Source organism: Schistocerca gregaria, chromosome 5 (assembly GCF_023897955.1).
Source record: "Schistocerca gregaria isolate iqSchGreg1 chromosome 5, iqSchGreg1.2, whole genome shotgun sequence".
NCBI lineage: Eukaryota > Metazoa > Arthropoda > Insecta > Orthoptera > Acrididae > Schistocerca > Schistocerca gregaria.
This window is the reverse complement of record NC_064924.1, coordinates 549134075-549147176: the sequence shown is the minus strand read 5'-3', so window position 1 is coordinate 549147176 and position 13102 is coordinate 549134075. Positions and strand designations below refer to the sequence as shown.

General features: G+C 42.7%; 1 protein-coding gene across 2 annotated transcripts in view; it reads left to right on the top strand.

Moving 5' to 3' along the window:
- LOC126272309 (uncharacterized) overlaps nt 1-13102 on the top strand; it is a 1180107-nt gene that overhangs the window by 591483 nt on the left and 575522 nt on the right. The window contains exon 1 of one of the 2 annotated variants that reach the window (XM_049975083.1): nt 6872-6970. The exons of the other annotated variant lie outside the window; for it this stretch is intronic. Within the exon in view, the coding sequence (XP_049831040.1) occupies nt 6882-6970 (89 nt within the window). The 5' untranslated portion in view covers nt 6872-6881. Of the gene's footprint in view, nt 1-6871; nt 6971-13102 lie in introns of those variants that run through there. 2 annotated transcript variants of the gene reach the window in all.

Below are 13102 nucleotides of genomic sequence, written 5' to 3'. Positions count from 1 at the left end.
GTCAGTGATATAGGTCTGTAGTTCGATGGATTACTCCTACTACCCTTCTTAAACAATGGTGCGACCTGCGCAATTTTCCAATCTGTAGGTACAGATCTATCGGCTCTGAAGAAGCATTTATATTTTTACACACATCGATTTCCAAATTGCAGCTTGTAGAATTGTACGAAGCGCGCAGTAAATCAAACACAACAATAAAATGGCTTGATGCAGTAAAAGAAGATTTGGAGGAAGCAGAAATAATACAAGTTGATACACCAAATAGGAAAATATTTAGGCAGAAAATTTACGACTGGACAATTGGCCTGGCAGGGAAACCTAAAAAAGAAGGGAATAACTTGGTCTAAGGATCGGGAAGGAGAGCCCTCTTCCCCTCTGAGAGAATGAAGGCAATATGGGCAAAAATGTAAACTAAAGGAAAACTCTAAAGAGCCCAAAATGCCCCATGGTGTTTATGGCGTGGTACAGTAAGGCACAAACGTGAATAATAAAATAAAAATTTTCAAATTTCACAACTAACTTTCTACATGGACCTCTACATGGCTACTCTGCAAATCACACTTAACTGTCTGGCAGAGGTTTCATCGAACCACGTTCACACAAACTCTCCATGAGTCCACTGTCGCGCGGAAGAAAAGAATACCTACATCTTTCTGTGCGAGCTCAGATTTCCGTTATTTTCTTATGATGGTCGGTTCTCCCAATGTTGGTCGGCGTCGACAAAGTATTTTCGCATTCTAAGGAGAAAGTTGGCAACTAAAATTTCGTGGAAACTTCCCGCCGCAACGAAAAACGCCCTTCTTTCAACGATCACCATTCCAAGTCCGTATCATGTCCGCGATAATATGTCCCTCATTTCTCGATAACACGAAACGTTCAGTCCTTCTTTGAACATTCTCGATGCCCTCCGTTAGGCCTATCTGGTAAGGATCCCACACCGCACAGAAGCACTCCAAAAGAGGACGGACAAGGATAGTGCAGCCAGTCAGGCAGTCTCTTGGTAGACCTCTTGCCTCTTCTTCGTTCGCTTTCCCCACAACGTTTTTTATGTGTTCTTTCCAATTTAATTTGTTAGTAACTGTAACTCCCAAGTATATAGTTGTTTCTACGGCCTTTAGATCTGATTTATTTATCGTGTAACCTAAATTTAACGGATTCCTTTCAGCACTCATGTGGATGACCTCACACTTCTCATTATTTAGAGTCAAATGCCAATTTTTGCAGCATACATATATCTTATCGGAATCGTTTTGCAATTAGTTTTGATCCTCTGATGACTAGGCGATAAACGACAGCATTATGGGCAAACAACCTATTACGGTTGCTAAAATTGTCTCCTATATCGTTTATAAACAAAAGGAACAGCAGGGGGCCTAAAACACTACGTTGGGGAACACCAGAAGTCACTTGTGTTATACTCGATGACTCTCCGTCTATTACTATGAACTGTGGCCTCTCTGACAGAAAATCACGAATCTTGTCACACAACTGAGACTATATTACGTAAGCACGCAATTTGATTTCAAGCCACTTGTAAGGTACGGTATCAAAAGGCTACTGGGAATTTAGAAATATCGAATTAATTTGCAATTCCTTGACGATAGCACTCAACATTTTGTGAGTAAAAAAGTATTTGTCTTTTCTAAGAACAATGTTTCCTAAATCCGTGTTGCCTATGTGTCAATAGAGCGTTCTCTTCGAGGTAAGCCGGCCAGGGTGGCTGAGCGGTTCTAGGCGCTACAGTCTGGAACCGCGCGACCGCTACGGTCGCAGGTTCGAATCCTGCCTCAGGTATGGATGTGTGTGTTGTCCATAGGTTAGTTAGGTTTAAGTAGTTCTCTGTTCTAGGGGACTGATGACCTCAGAAGTTAAGTCCCATAGTGCTCAGAGCTATTTGAACCATTTGAATCTTCGAGGTAATTCATAGTGTTCGAACACAACATATGTTCCAAAATCCTCGGATAATAAAGTAGCACGTAAAGCAAGTACTTTGAAAATGGCAAGAGATTCTAGAAATTACAAGTGCGTTAAACGCACCACACTTCTCAGTTATTTTCTGATGTGATCTGATCACGTGAATGGTCATGCAGCATGACTGGTAACATTCCATCCACGTAGACGCGTATAAACACAGGCTGTTCTTATAGCCTAGGTTTTGCTGACCAGCGCTCACAGTCATAGTGCTTATGAAATAATGATAATTGTGAATGCACTTTTCAGTTTAATGTTGTGTAAATTATGATGTTGTCAAAGTAGTGGTGGTGGTGGTGGTTAGTGTTTAACGTCCCGTCGACAACGAGGTCATTAGAGACGGAGCGGAAGCTCGGGTTAGGGAAGGATTGGGAAGGAAATCGGCCGTTCCCTTTCAAAGGAACCATCCCGGCATTGGCCTGAAACGATTTAGGGAAATCACGGATAACCTAAATCAGGATGGCCGGAGACGGGATTGAACCGTCGTCCTCCCGAATTCGAGTCCAATGTGCTAACCACTGCGCCACCTCGCTCGGTGTCAAAGTAGTGGGAGTTCCTTGCTACTATAGTTTTTAAATTAATTGCGTGAAACATGTGTATCCTAAATTTTGGGACTTAAGTTTATGCTTTACAAAGACTATATTTTTGTGGATTGCAATTTGTTGGACGTTATTCTAAACCAGTGCACCATTCTCAGACGTATACAGATTATGCCATCACCTTAAAAGATAACGACCAATCAAGTGAAAAAGAGATGGGAAAAGTAAATCAACTTTTTATTATTTCAAACGCAGTTTTCATAACTGTTAATACAATTATCCCCTCTGTGACACAAAGCGGTAAATGCCTCCATGGAAAATGTTTGCAGTTGCCTACGGAACTATGATGCTATTGGTATGCACCTTTTCGTCCGAAGTAAATACACGGCCAAGAACGTCTTTCTCTAAGGCATCAAAAAACATGGAAATCGCAGGGGGAGAGATCGGAACTGCATGAAAGATGTGCAACTGCACACCAGCGAAAGTTCTACTGTGTAACCGATACAACCTTGGCATCATGTCGACAGACCTACTTGTTTCGACTTTCTTTTGAGCAATTTACGCCTCGAAACCGTCGTATTGTAATACAGATATGCCCACAATGACTTACGTACTTTTTTCTCCCTTCCAACTGCATCTTCGCAACTGAGCGGTAAATATCGCCAAATACTATTATAATCACTTTAATACTGCCCATACCAACTTTTAGAAATATTGTACCCAATAAACGAGGGTAGAGGAAAAATAAACATTCACTGTAAATGACCATCAAATTTTCCCTGAGTAGCGGAACTACCTGACGCAAATTTTTAGGCACTAGAATATTTTTAGAAGGAGCAACGTCGTTGCAGGTGTTTAACATGGGAGATATGGGCTGTATCCCGTCTACGGCAATTCAGAGTGGCTCCGTTTGTTTCGGACTCAGAAAAATCGAGATTATACTATAACTGTATCAGTACTCTTGACTCTGCTTTACTTCCTCATTAAATTTCTTCTGCTACGTATATCTCGATGGTAAAATTGTATTCACAATGCACACGTAAGTTTAATGTTTACATACAACAATGGACACCTGTAAATTACACAATTATAGTTGCTGCTAACCAAAAACGGTGAGTTAGCTAGTTTATTACGAGTTGCAAGAAATTTTATTCTTTGAACTTCTGTGGTTCATCAAGACCAGATTAATACACCGGTGCGCAAAACTTAAGGACTAAAAAGCTTTCGCATGATTTCTCACTGCCGAGTAACATGGATGGATCAAACTAGGACCATAGGTAGAAAGAAATGATACAGTGTATTACAGAAGGTAACGGAATGAAATACGCGGCGAGATGAACAGAAATGACACTTTTGTTCAAAGACGGTGATATCGTCTAGAGATCGTGGTAGCACCGCAAAGCCTCGGCTGCGGTCAATGTAGTGTTGAGCAGAGAGGCGCTCAGCCCCAGTGACAGAGATTAGCTACGGCAGTCAGCATCATCGTCTAGGATCAACGAGTAGTTTAAGTTTCAGATTGACATGTAGTGTCATTAAAGCTAAGAAAACGGTTTGTTAATTAGTGCATCAAGTGATGTTGTTCTAGTCCATGACAGTTGTAAATTATCCAGTACTCCTGTGACAAGGAAGTGTGTCAATGTTAAGTAAATCTTTTATTCATTTTTGTAATAATAAATTGAACTAAAGTTTCATGTGCTCTAGTGTGACGAACCATCGCCCACAACAATCAGTGAACCCACAGTTGTGGCCAGATGAAACTAGTTTTGCCTGGTCTCAACAAAGACAATAATTTCACTGAAGTCTCAGCTATTCATGACGGTCTTCTGGACATTCCAGAAGGTGGTACATGGATCTTGATAGTGTGACTGATCACCACAGACGACAGTGCTTGCTCTGAAACGTACTTTTGTGCTGTCCGCAAAGTTGGTAAGATGTTCTTGCGGCAGGGCATTACATTCCTCCACCAGCGCGGCTGACAGTTGCTGGTTGCATGTGGATTTGCTGGAATACGTCTCCCCAACGCATCCGACACGTGGTCCAAGGGATGCAAGTCGGGGGGACGGGCAGGCCGCTCCATTCGCCGAGTATCCCCTCGTTTCAAGAGCTCCTACACCTGTACTGTTCAACACGGTCGCGCAATGTTATCCATAAAAATGACGTCAGAGGGGAGCATATCCCTGGAGAGATGCGGGTGGACAAGTACTACAGCGCAACGAAAACTATGACCGGTGATAGTGCTTTGTTCAAAGACTTGTCGACCAGTACGGCCATACAACAATACACCTCCACACAGCATAAGATCTTGACTATGTTCCACAGTGTTCATAGGTACGTTTACATGTTCCCATCTCTCGCCAGAAAGCTGCTGCCTTAAGTGAATTTTAACGCTGCCGAAGAAGTTCGCCGCATTGGTCGGTCAGCGAGGTACTGGAATCTCAATCCTAACGTTGTGTGGAGAACTTTGGCGGGTTGGGAGGCGACCTATCAGTAAGAAGGAGAGAAACAAATGTAGAAGTTTAGTTGTGAACAGTGCAGTCGTTCAGGACATTTCAGAATGAATTTTCAATCTGTATCAGCGTGGGTGCTGATTTGGAACATCCTGGCGTATTGAAACTGTGTGCTGGGCCAGCAGTCGATCCTGGTATCTCTGACTTTCACGGGGAAGAGCTCTCCCATTTTAACTGTCCAATGGTGACTCACGAGCCACCCTCACAAGCTTACTTCCCCCAGTTCTTCTCCTCCTACCTTCTGAAATTCCCAGAAATTCTCCTGCATAACATGCGGAGCTAGCACTCCTGTATATAACGATACTGCCGAGATTTGGGCTGGCCGCGGTGGTCTAGCGGTTCTAGACGCTCAGTCCGGAACCGCGCGACTGCTACGGTCGCAGGTTCGAATCCTGCCTCGGGCATGGATGTGTGTGATGTCCTTAGGTTAGTTAGCTTTAAGTAGTTCTAAGTTCTAGGGGACTGATGACCACAGGTGTTAAGTCCCATAGTGCTCAGAGCCGTTTGAACCATTTTTTTCAACCGAGATTTGGCTTGGCCCTTGCCTTGGAGATTGTTTCGTGAATATATTTTCACTGTGTAAAATTGTAAGGGCGGCTCATGAGTCACGGTTGGATGCGGTAATCAGTACAGCACTTACCCGCGAAAGGCAAAGTCCCAGGCTCGAATCTCTGGCCGGCGCACAACTTAAATCTGCCAGGAAGTTTCAGATCATCACAGTACACCGTGCAAATATCCCAAATTAAATTCCATACTTCTCCTGAGTGACAATCATTGTGATTGTGATCCGTCCGTAGGACGAGGTCTTTACACTCGGCGGTTCCTCGTGATAAGGAAGTAGGCTGCGTGAAAACACGGCACCACGTTACGATGGGCGAGGAAAGAGGCCATCGTGCGTCGAAGAAGCAAACCCATTACGATCAGGTGGCTGAGCTTACTTCTCAGGGTCTCCCAATCAACAACGCTTCGTGAGTGTTTCTTTCTTTAGAACAGAAAATCACACCCAACAAAACCAGCTATAGACGGCTATCAACTTTCAGTTCAAGCTATTACATTGAGGTAATTTAAGCAGCAACTCCACTCTCTACAGTAACAGTAATAAGCTGGGGCTAGTTTCGGTAAATACGTAGACTTTCACGCTTTCTTTGCTGACTGGTCGTAGCTTCAAAAAAGCACGTTTACAATCTGTGAGTTTCTGAGAAATTGTGCTCAGTTTTGGCACTAATGTCGTCCTGTATGTCCAGTTAGTAACAAGCATCAGTAAGGTCGGACCCGTTTGACTCCACACACGGCTAAATTCTTTCCTTCGATTGATGATAATATTCTTGCATGTTGTTTTCCATGAGTCTGTGGGGGAATTTCGCATTCACATCTACCGCAGAAAATGGGTGCATCTTTGCGCAGATTTGATTTTCGGGACTATAAATAAAAATCGCTCGTCGCTCTGACATTTTTGTTGTTTTTCCGCACCCTGTATTTGGCAGATACGTCCGTCCTGAACACTTGGTGGTAGACGTTGTATAAGTGCGGCAGTGGATGAGCAGGAAACTCGCTGTATCGATGTACGTGTCGTAGTATTTACAGTTCTGGATTCCGTGTTAAAAAGTATCGAACCACTGATGTGAAAATCCTATCTGAAGAAAAATCTCAGTTCGAAAAGGGAATACGACGTGTCCTAGGAGATAGAGGTATCAAAGCTAGGCGACAGGTGGCAGACGCGACTTTTATCACTCAAGGCGTTCAGATAAAGCGCCCGCCCTAGTTCGTCCTTATGTGGGCTATCTGGGCGTCGCGTCGTGATATGGGCGGTGCGCTCGTCATCGACCAGCCGGCGTCAGTGTGACCGTGGCTGCGCCCGCGGCCGATGGCGCCGACAACCGCGCTCTCCAAGCGGCGGCGGGTCTCCGTCTCCTGCGACGCCCTCTTCACGGCCTGCGTCTCGGCGCGGAAGAGGTCAGTCAACGCAAGGTGCCCGTGTTACGTGACTCACGCCACGCTTGGCTCTACAATACCTTGAGTGACAACGGACCACACGCATACTGTTATTCTGTGTTGTGTCTGTAGCTAAACTACGTGGCACAGACACTTCAGTATTTATTCATTTATACAGTAAAGCGCCAAAGAAACTGGTAAAGGCATGAGTACTCAATATAGAGATATGTAAATAGGCAGAATACGGCGCTGTGTTTGGCAACGCCTATATAACACAACAAGTGTTTGGCGCAGTTGTTGGATGGGTTACTGGTGCTAAAATGTCACTTATCAAGATTAAAGGGAGTCTGAACGTGATATTATAGTCGACGCATGAGCGATGGGACAGAGAAGCTCCTAGATAATTATTTACTTGAAGTTTCTGCTACCAATCACTTTTTATTTTATGCTTAATCTAACATAATGCAACGCGTTTCGAGCATGTTCTGTTCATCGTCAGGCGTTTATACATCCATACAAGCATAGAGAAATGTTCCTTAAAAATAAACAGTCTTAAACTAGATTAATCTAGAACACTTTGTCCATTGTTTTTTTACTGTAGCTGCTGGTGTGGCATTTGGGGGGGGGGGGGGAAGGAGGGGGGCAGTGTATGGCTAGAAATCGAAATCAGTGATGTGTTCTGCTGGTTTTCTTCTTTGTGGTTGACTATGTATATCACAGCAGTTTCATAATCTTGCTGCTTCACTTGCATCACTGGTGTAATGGCGGAGCTGTTGATTGACATTACACTATTGCAGTGATGCAAGTGAAGCAGCAAGATGATGAAATTGCTGTGATATACATAGTCAACCACAAAGAAGAAAACCAGCAGAAGACATCACTGATTTCGATTTCTAGCCAAACACAGCCCCCCTCCTTCCCCCCAAATGCCACACCAGCAGCTGCAGTAAAAAAAAAAAAATGGACACAGTGTTTTAGATTAATCTAGTTTAAGACTGTTTATTTTTAAGGAACATTTCTCTATGCATGTATGGATGTATAAACGCCTGACGATGAACAGAACATGCTCGAAACGCGTTGCATTATGTTAGATTAAGCATAAAATAAAAAGTGATTGGTAGCAGAAACTTGAAATAATTATCCCCCACAGTCACGGATCACAAACATAGCTATTATGGCTGAAAATAATTATAGCTGCTAGGTAGCTTGAAGTGGGGATTTTCCTGTACGAACATTTAAGAAACGCACCGTGAATATCAAGAATCCGGTAAAACATCAAATCTCCGACATCGCTGTGTCCGGAAAAAGATTCTGCAAGAATGAGACCAACGACGACTCAAGAGAATCGTTCAACGCGACAGAAGTGCAAGCCTTCCGCACATTACTGCAGATTTCAAAGCTGTGTCATCAACAAATATCAGTGTGCGAACCGATTAACGAATCATCATCAATACAGGCTTTTGCACCCGTAGGCCCACTCATGTACCCGTGATGAATGCACGACACAAAGTTTTAAGCCTCACCTGGGCCTGCCGGCACCGAAATTGGACTGTTGATGGCTCGAAACATGTTGCTTGGTTGGACGAGTCTCATTTCAAATTACATTGAGTGGATGGACGTGTACGGGTATGCACACAATCTCATGAATCCTCTGAGCCTGCATGTCAACATGGGACTGTTCATGATGGTGGAAGCTCTGTAATGGTGTAGGGTGCATGTAGTTGGAGTGTACGTGTAGGTACGACTCTGACAGGTGACACGAACGTAAACATTCTGTCTGATCACCTGCATCTACTCATGTCCATTGTGCATTCCACCGGACTTGGGCAGTTCCAGCAGGACAGTGCGACATCACACACTTCCAAAATTGTTACAGAGTGGCTCCAGGAACACTCTTCTAAGTTTAAACACATCCGCTGGCCACCAAACTCCTCAAACGTGAACATTATTGAGTGTATCTGGAATGTTTTGCAACGTGCTGTTCAGAAGAGATCTCCACTCCCTCGTACTCTTACGGATTTATGGACAGCCCTGCAGGATTCATGGTGTCAATTCCCGACAACACTACCTCAGACATTAGTCGAGTCCATGCCTCGTCGTTCTGCGGCACTTCTGCGTGCTCACGAGGGCCCTACATGATATTAGGCAGGTGTACCAGTTTCTTTGGCTCTTCAGTGTAAAAGTCATTTTGTCTTTTGCAATTTTTGTTAATGTATTCTGTTTACATGTTGCTTTTTCAGTATTTTGAAATTCTGAAATGAACGCCGCAGTGTCCGTGTGTTGCTCAAGAAGATTTATTTCGTCGCTCTTTGTGTTTCTCAATCTGTGCGTCTGAGAACGCACAAAACCAGTATCTTCGTGGTGATGTCATCACTTCTAGCCTCCAGTGATTATTCCGCTGTCAGAGTTCATATTTGTTGAAACACCGCTAGTCACAAATTACTTTTCACGTGTCCTACACGCTGACACGGAATTGTATTTTTGCCAGGAAAGCTGGGAGACTGCGATGAAGCGAAAGAGATACTGGAGTGGTTGCCACACTGAGCTCTTATTCGGAAGTGGCAGGTTTAAATCGCGATCTGTAATCTGAGTGTCATTCGTTTATTTTACAGAGCTACGTCCTTCACAAGTAAAATAAAATACGACAGGAATTTTGATTGAGACGTAAAGTACCAAAGAAGACAAAAGATTTTAGATATGACTTTTTAAATCCCATATTAGTTACTGAAAGACAGTAGTCGTGAAACAGCTTCTGTACCAACCGCCAGGGTCGCTGTCCTTCAGAATATCCTTTACGTTCTTTTCTATCATTTCATTATTTGACATACGGAAAACGAGATTTGCAGTCAGCGCTATGTCAATATTTCGCATTATATTTGCGAGTTCCTTCAAAATTCAAATGTGTCTTGAAGCCAATGCTTACATGCTGATGGTTCATATCGCGGAAGCGCGAGAAATAACATAAAACAATGGTGGGATACTTTCCACCGTCACACGGGATCATCGATAGTTCTCTTTGAACTCGATAATGGAAACGATTCCGTCATTAGAGGTACAGTAGTTGTCTTTGCTTCAAATGGAAACCTAAATCACACATTATCTATTTAATTGCGAGAATTCAGCCGTAACCGAACTTAGTCTGCTGTTAATATTTCTGCTGACGTCTTCAGGGAGAGCTGGAAACATTGACGTTAAGCCACTCCTGCCCACTTTGCACCACGTCGGTCAAAACAGTTTTGAGATTAGATTAATAAAACATAGAGAAAAGTGAGGATGGTTGTTTCGACGCAGCACAAGTACTACACAGTCTCTCTTCACACGATTACAGTACGCAGAACGGTGGTACAAACACGTAAAGATGTCAGAAATGTCCTTCTTTGGGATGTTGGCCAGCTAACTAGTCATAATTGCCTAAATGTCGGTTTTGTCACCAAAGCGTTGAGAGTTCACAGCAGTTCATGCACTCTGTGTTTTTGTGGTGGGTTCATATTGATTATACTACGTCACCGTGATACAATTATCCGTAAAAGAACTGTGCTCCTTTTGCATTTCAATCAACTCGCAGCTAGCGTCCAAGGGTTTTAGCTTCCGTTCGGTAGTCAAGGTGTGCGGGACAGGCTTTACACACACTTTTCTCTTCTTGAAAACGTTCTGGAGAAAGTCTTGCACACTTGATTTAGAGATGTTGCTCAGTTGTGGTTTTACGACGCACGTCCACTATTTAACATTACCTACTCAAACTGACAGGTAAAAGCACATCTGTTGTTTATTGTTGTTAGTTCAAGCAGCTACCGCAGTTAATGCGCTGATGTCGCTTATACGGCAGAAATACAGCAGACTCGGAACTTTTTGGATGGACGGTGTGTGTGTAAAGAGACAAAGACGGAGAGAGTGAAGAGAAGGAAATAAAGGAGAGAAAATAGGTTGGGAGTTATTTGGGGGAAGAGACCAAACAGCGAGGTCATCGGCCTCATCGGATTAGGAAAGGACGGGGAAGGAAGTCGGCCGTGCTCTTTCGAAGGAACCATCCCGCCATTTGCCTGGAGCGTCAAGCCATAAGTTTAAGTAAACGCAATCAACAACATACCATAAGAATCAGCCTAAGTTTTCAAGGAACTCCTCAACAGAATAGAAGGAGTCACCATATGAGGAAACTCTTCATTTTCGATTTGAAAGTGCGTGGATTACTGCTAAGGTTTTTAAATTCTCGTGGTAGCTTTTTGAAAATGGATGCAGCAGTAAACTGCACACCTTTGTGCGCAAAAGTTAAGGAAGTCCGATCCGAATGCAGGCTGGATTTCTGTGGAGTATTAACTGAGTGAAACCTGCTTATTCTTGGGAATAAGCTGATATTTTAACAACTGATGACATTAAAGAAAATACATATTGAGACGCCAATGTCAAAATACCCAGACTAGTGAACAGTGGTCGATAAGAGTTTCGCGGAACTACACCACTTACGGTCCGAACCGCCCGTTTCTGAGCCAAAAATGTCCTTTTAGAATGTTAAGAGTTGCCCCAAAATATAATACCAGACCACATAAGCGAATGTGTCGAACGATCACTTAATTGAGATACCGTTCGAATAGTAAAAATGGCAGCATTAAGTCTTCGAACAAGCTCCTGAACGTGGGCTATCCACGACAGTTTACTATCTGTACAAACACCTAGACATTTGAACTCATATTCGCATTCTGAGAATTAAAACGTCGGGTTTTGTTGAATTGTGTGTTTGAAACTGTAAACACTGAGTCTTGCTGTGATTTAGCGTCAGTTTATTTTTCTATAAGCCATGAACTTACTTCATGAACTGCACCATTTGAAACCGAGTCAATGTTGCACACAACATCCTTTACTACCAGGCTAGTATTATCAGCAAACAGAAATATTTTAGTTATCCGTAATACCCCCCTCAGACCCCACGTCACAGCCATTCTCAACTCTGTGAATAAAGACCTTTTGCTGTTGTCTGTTGCTAAAGTAAGAGGTCAAACAATTATGAGCTAGTCCCCATATTCCGTAATGGTCCAACTTCTGGAGCAATATTTTGTGATCTACACAATCAATCGCCTTAGTTAAATCAAAAAAATATGCCTAGCGTTGGAAACCTTCTGTTTAACCCATTCAGTAAGTCACAGAGAAAAGAGAGTACAGCATTTACAGTTGTTAAACTACTTCTAAAGCCGAACCGTATATTTGATAGCAAATTATGTGATATAAAATGATCAGTTATCCTTACATACACAGCCTTTTCAATAACTTTAGCGAACACTGGTGGCATAGAAATAGATCTAAAATTGTCTACGTATTCCATTCTTCCTTTTTATAAAGCGGCTTTACTACTGAGTACTTAAATCATTCAGGAAACAGACCATTCCTAAACGAAAAAATTACAAACATGGCTAAGTAGAGGGCTAACATATGCATCACAGTACTTTAATATGCTGCTAGGCACTCCTTCATATCCATGAGAGCCCTTAGTCTTCAGTGATTTAATTATTGACACAATCTCCCCGTTGCCTGTATCACAGAGGAGTATTTCAGGCATTAGTCTCAATCTCGGAAAGGCATTTGCCAAGAGAGTTATATGATTGCCTGTAGAAACTGATTTTTTATTTAATGCACCAGCAATGCTCAGAAAATTATTGTTAAATACTGTACATGTATCTGACTTATCAGTAACAGAAATATTTTTACCATCACTGACTTTATGTTGTCCACCTTGTGCTGCCGATCAGACACGTCCTTCGCAACTGACCATATGGTTTTAATTTTATCCTGTGAATTAGCCATTCCGTTTGCGTACTACATACTATTTGTCTTCCTAATAACATTTTTAAGAACCTTACAGTACTGTTTGTAATCGGCTACTGTAGCCTGATTGTGACTACTTCTAACATTTTGATACAATTAGTGCTTTGTTCTACAGGATATCCGTATACCACTAGTCAGCCACCCAGATTGCCTCTTACTGCTCGTACCCTGTTTTAGAACATTCTTGTTATGGGCATTTGCATCGCTGATGAGTCATTTCCGAATTGCAGATCGCATTGCGATTCCCGGCTTATGAAGCTCCCTTCGTGTTTTTTTTTTTTTTTTTATGGTAACAGGATTTGAGAGTGCAACATTTAGCTCCTCTGTGATTTTTGCTGC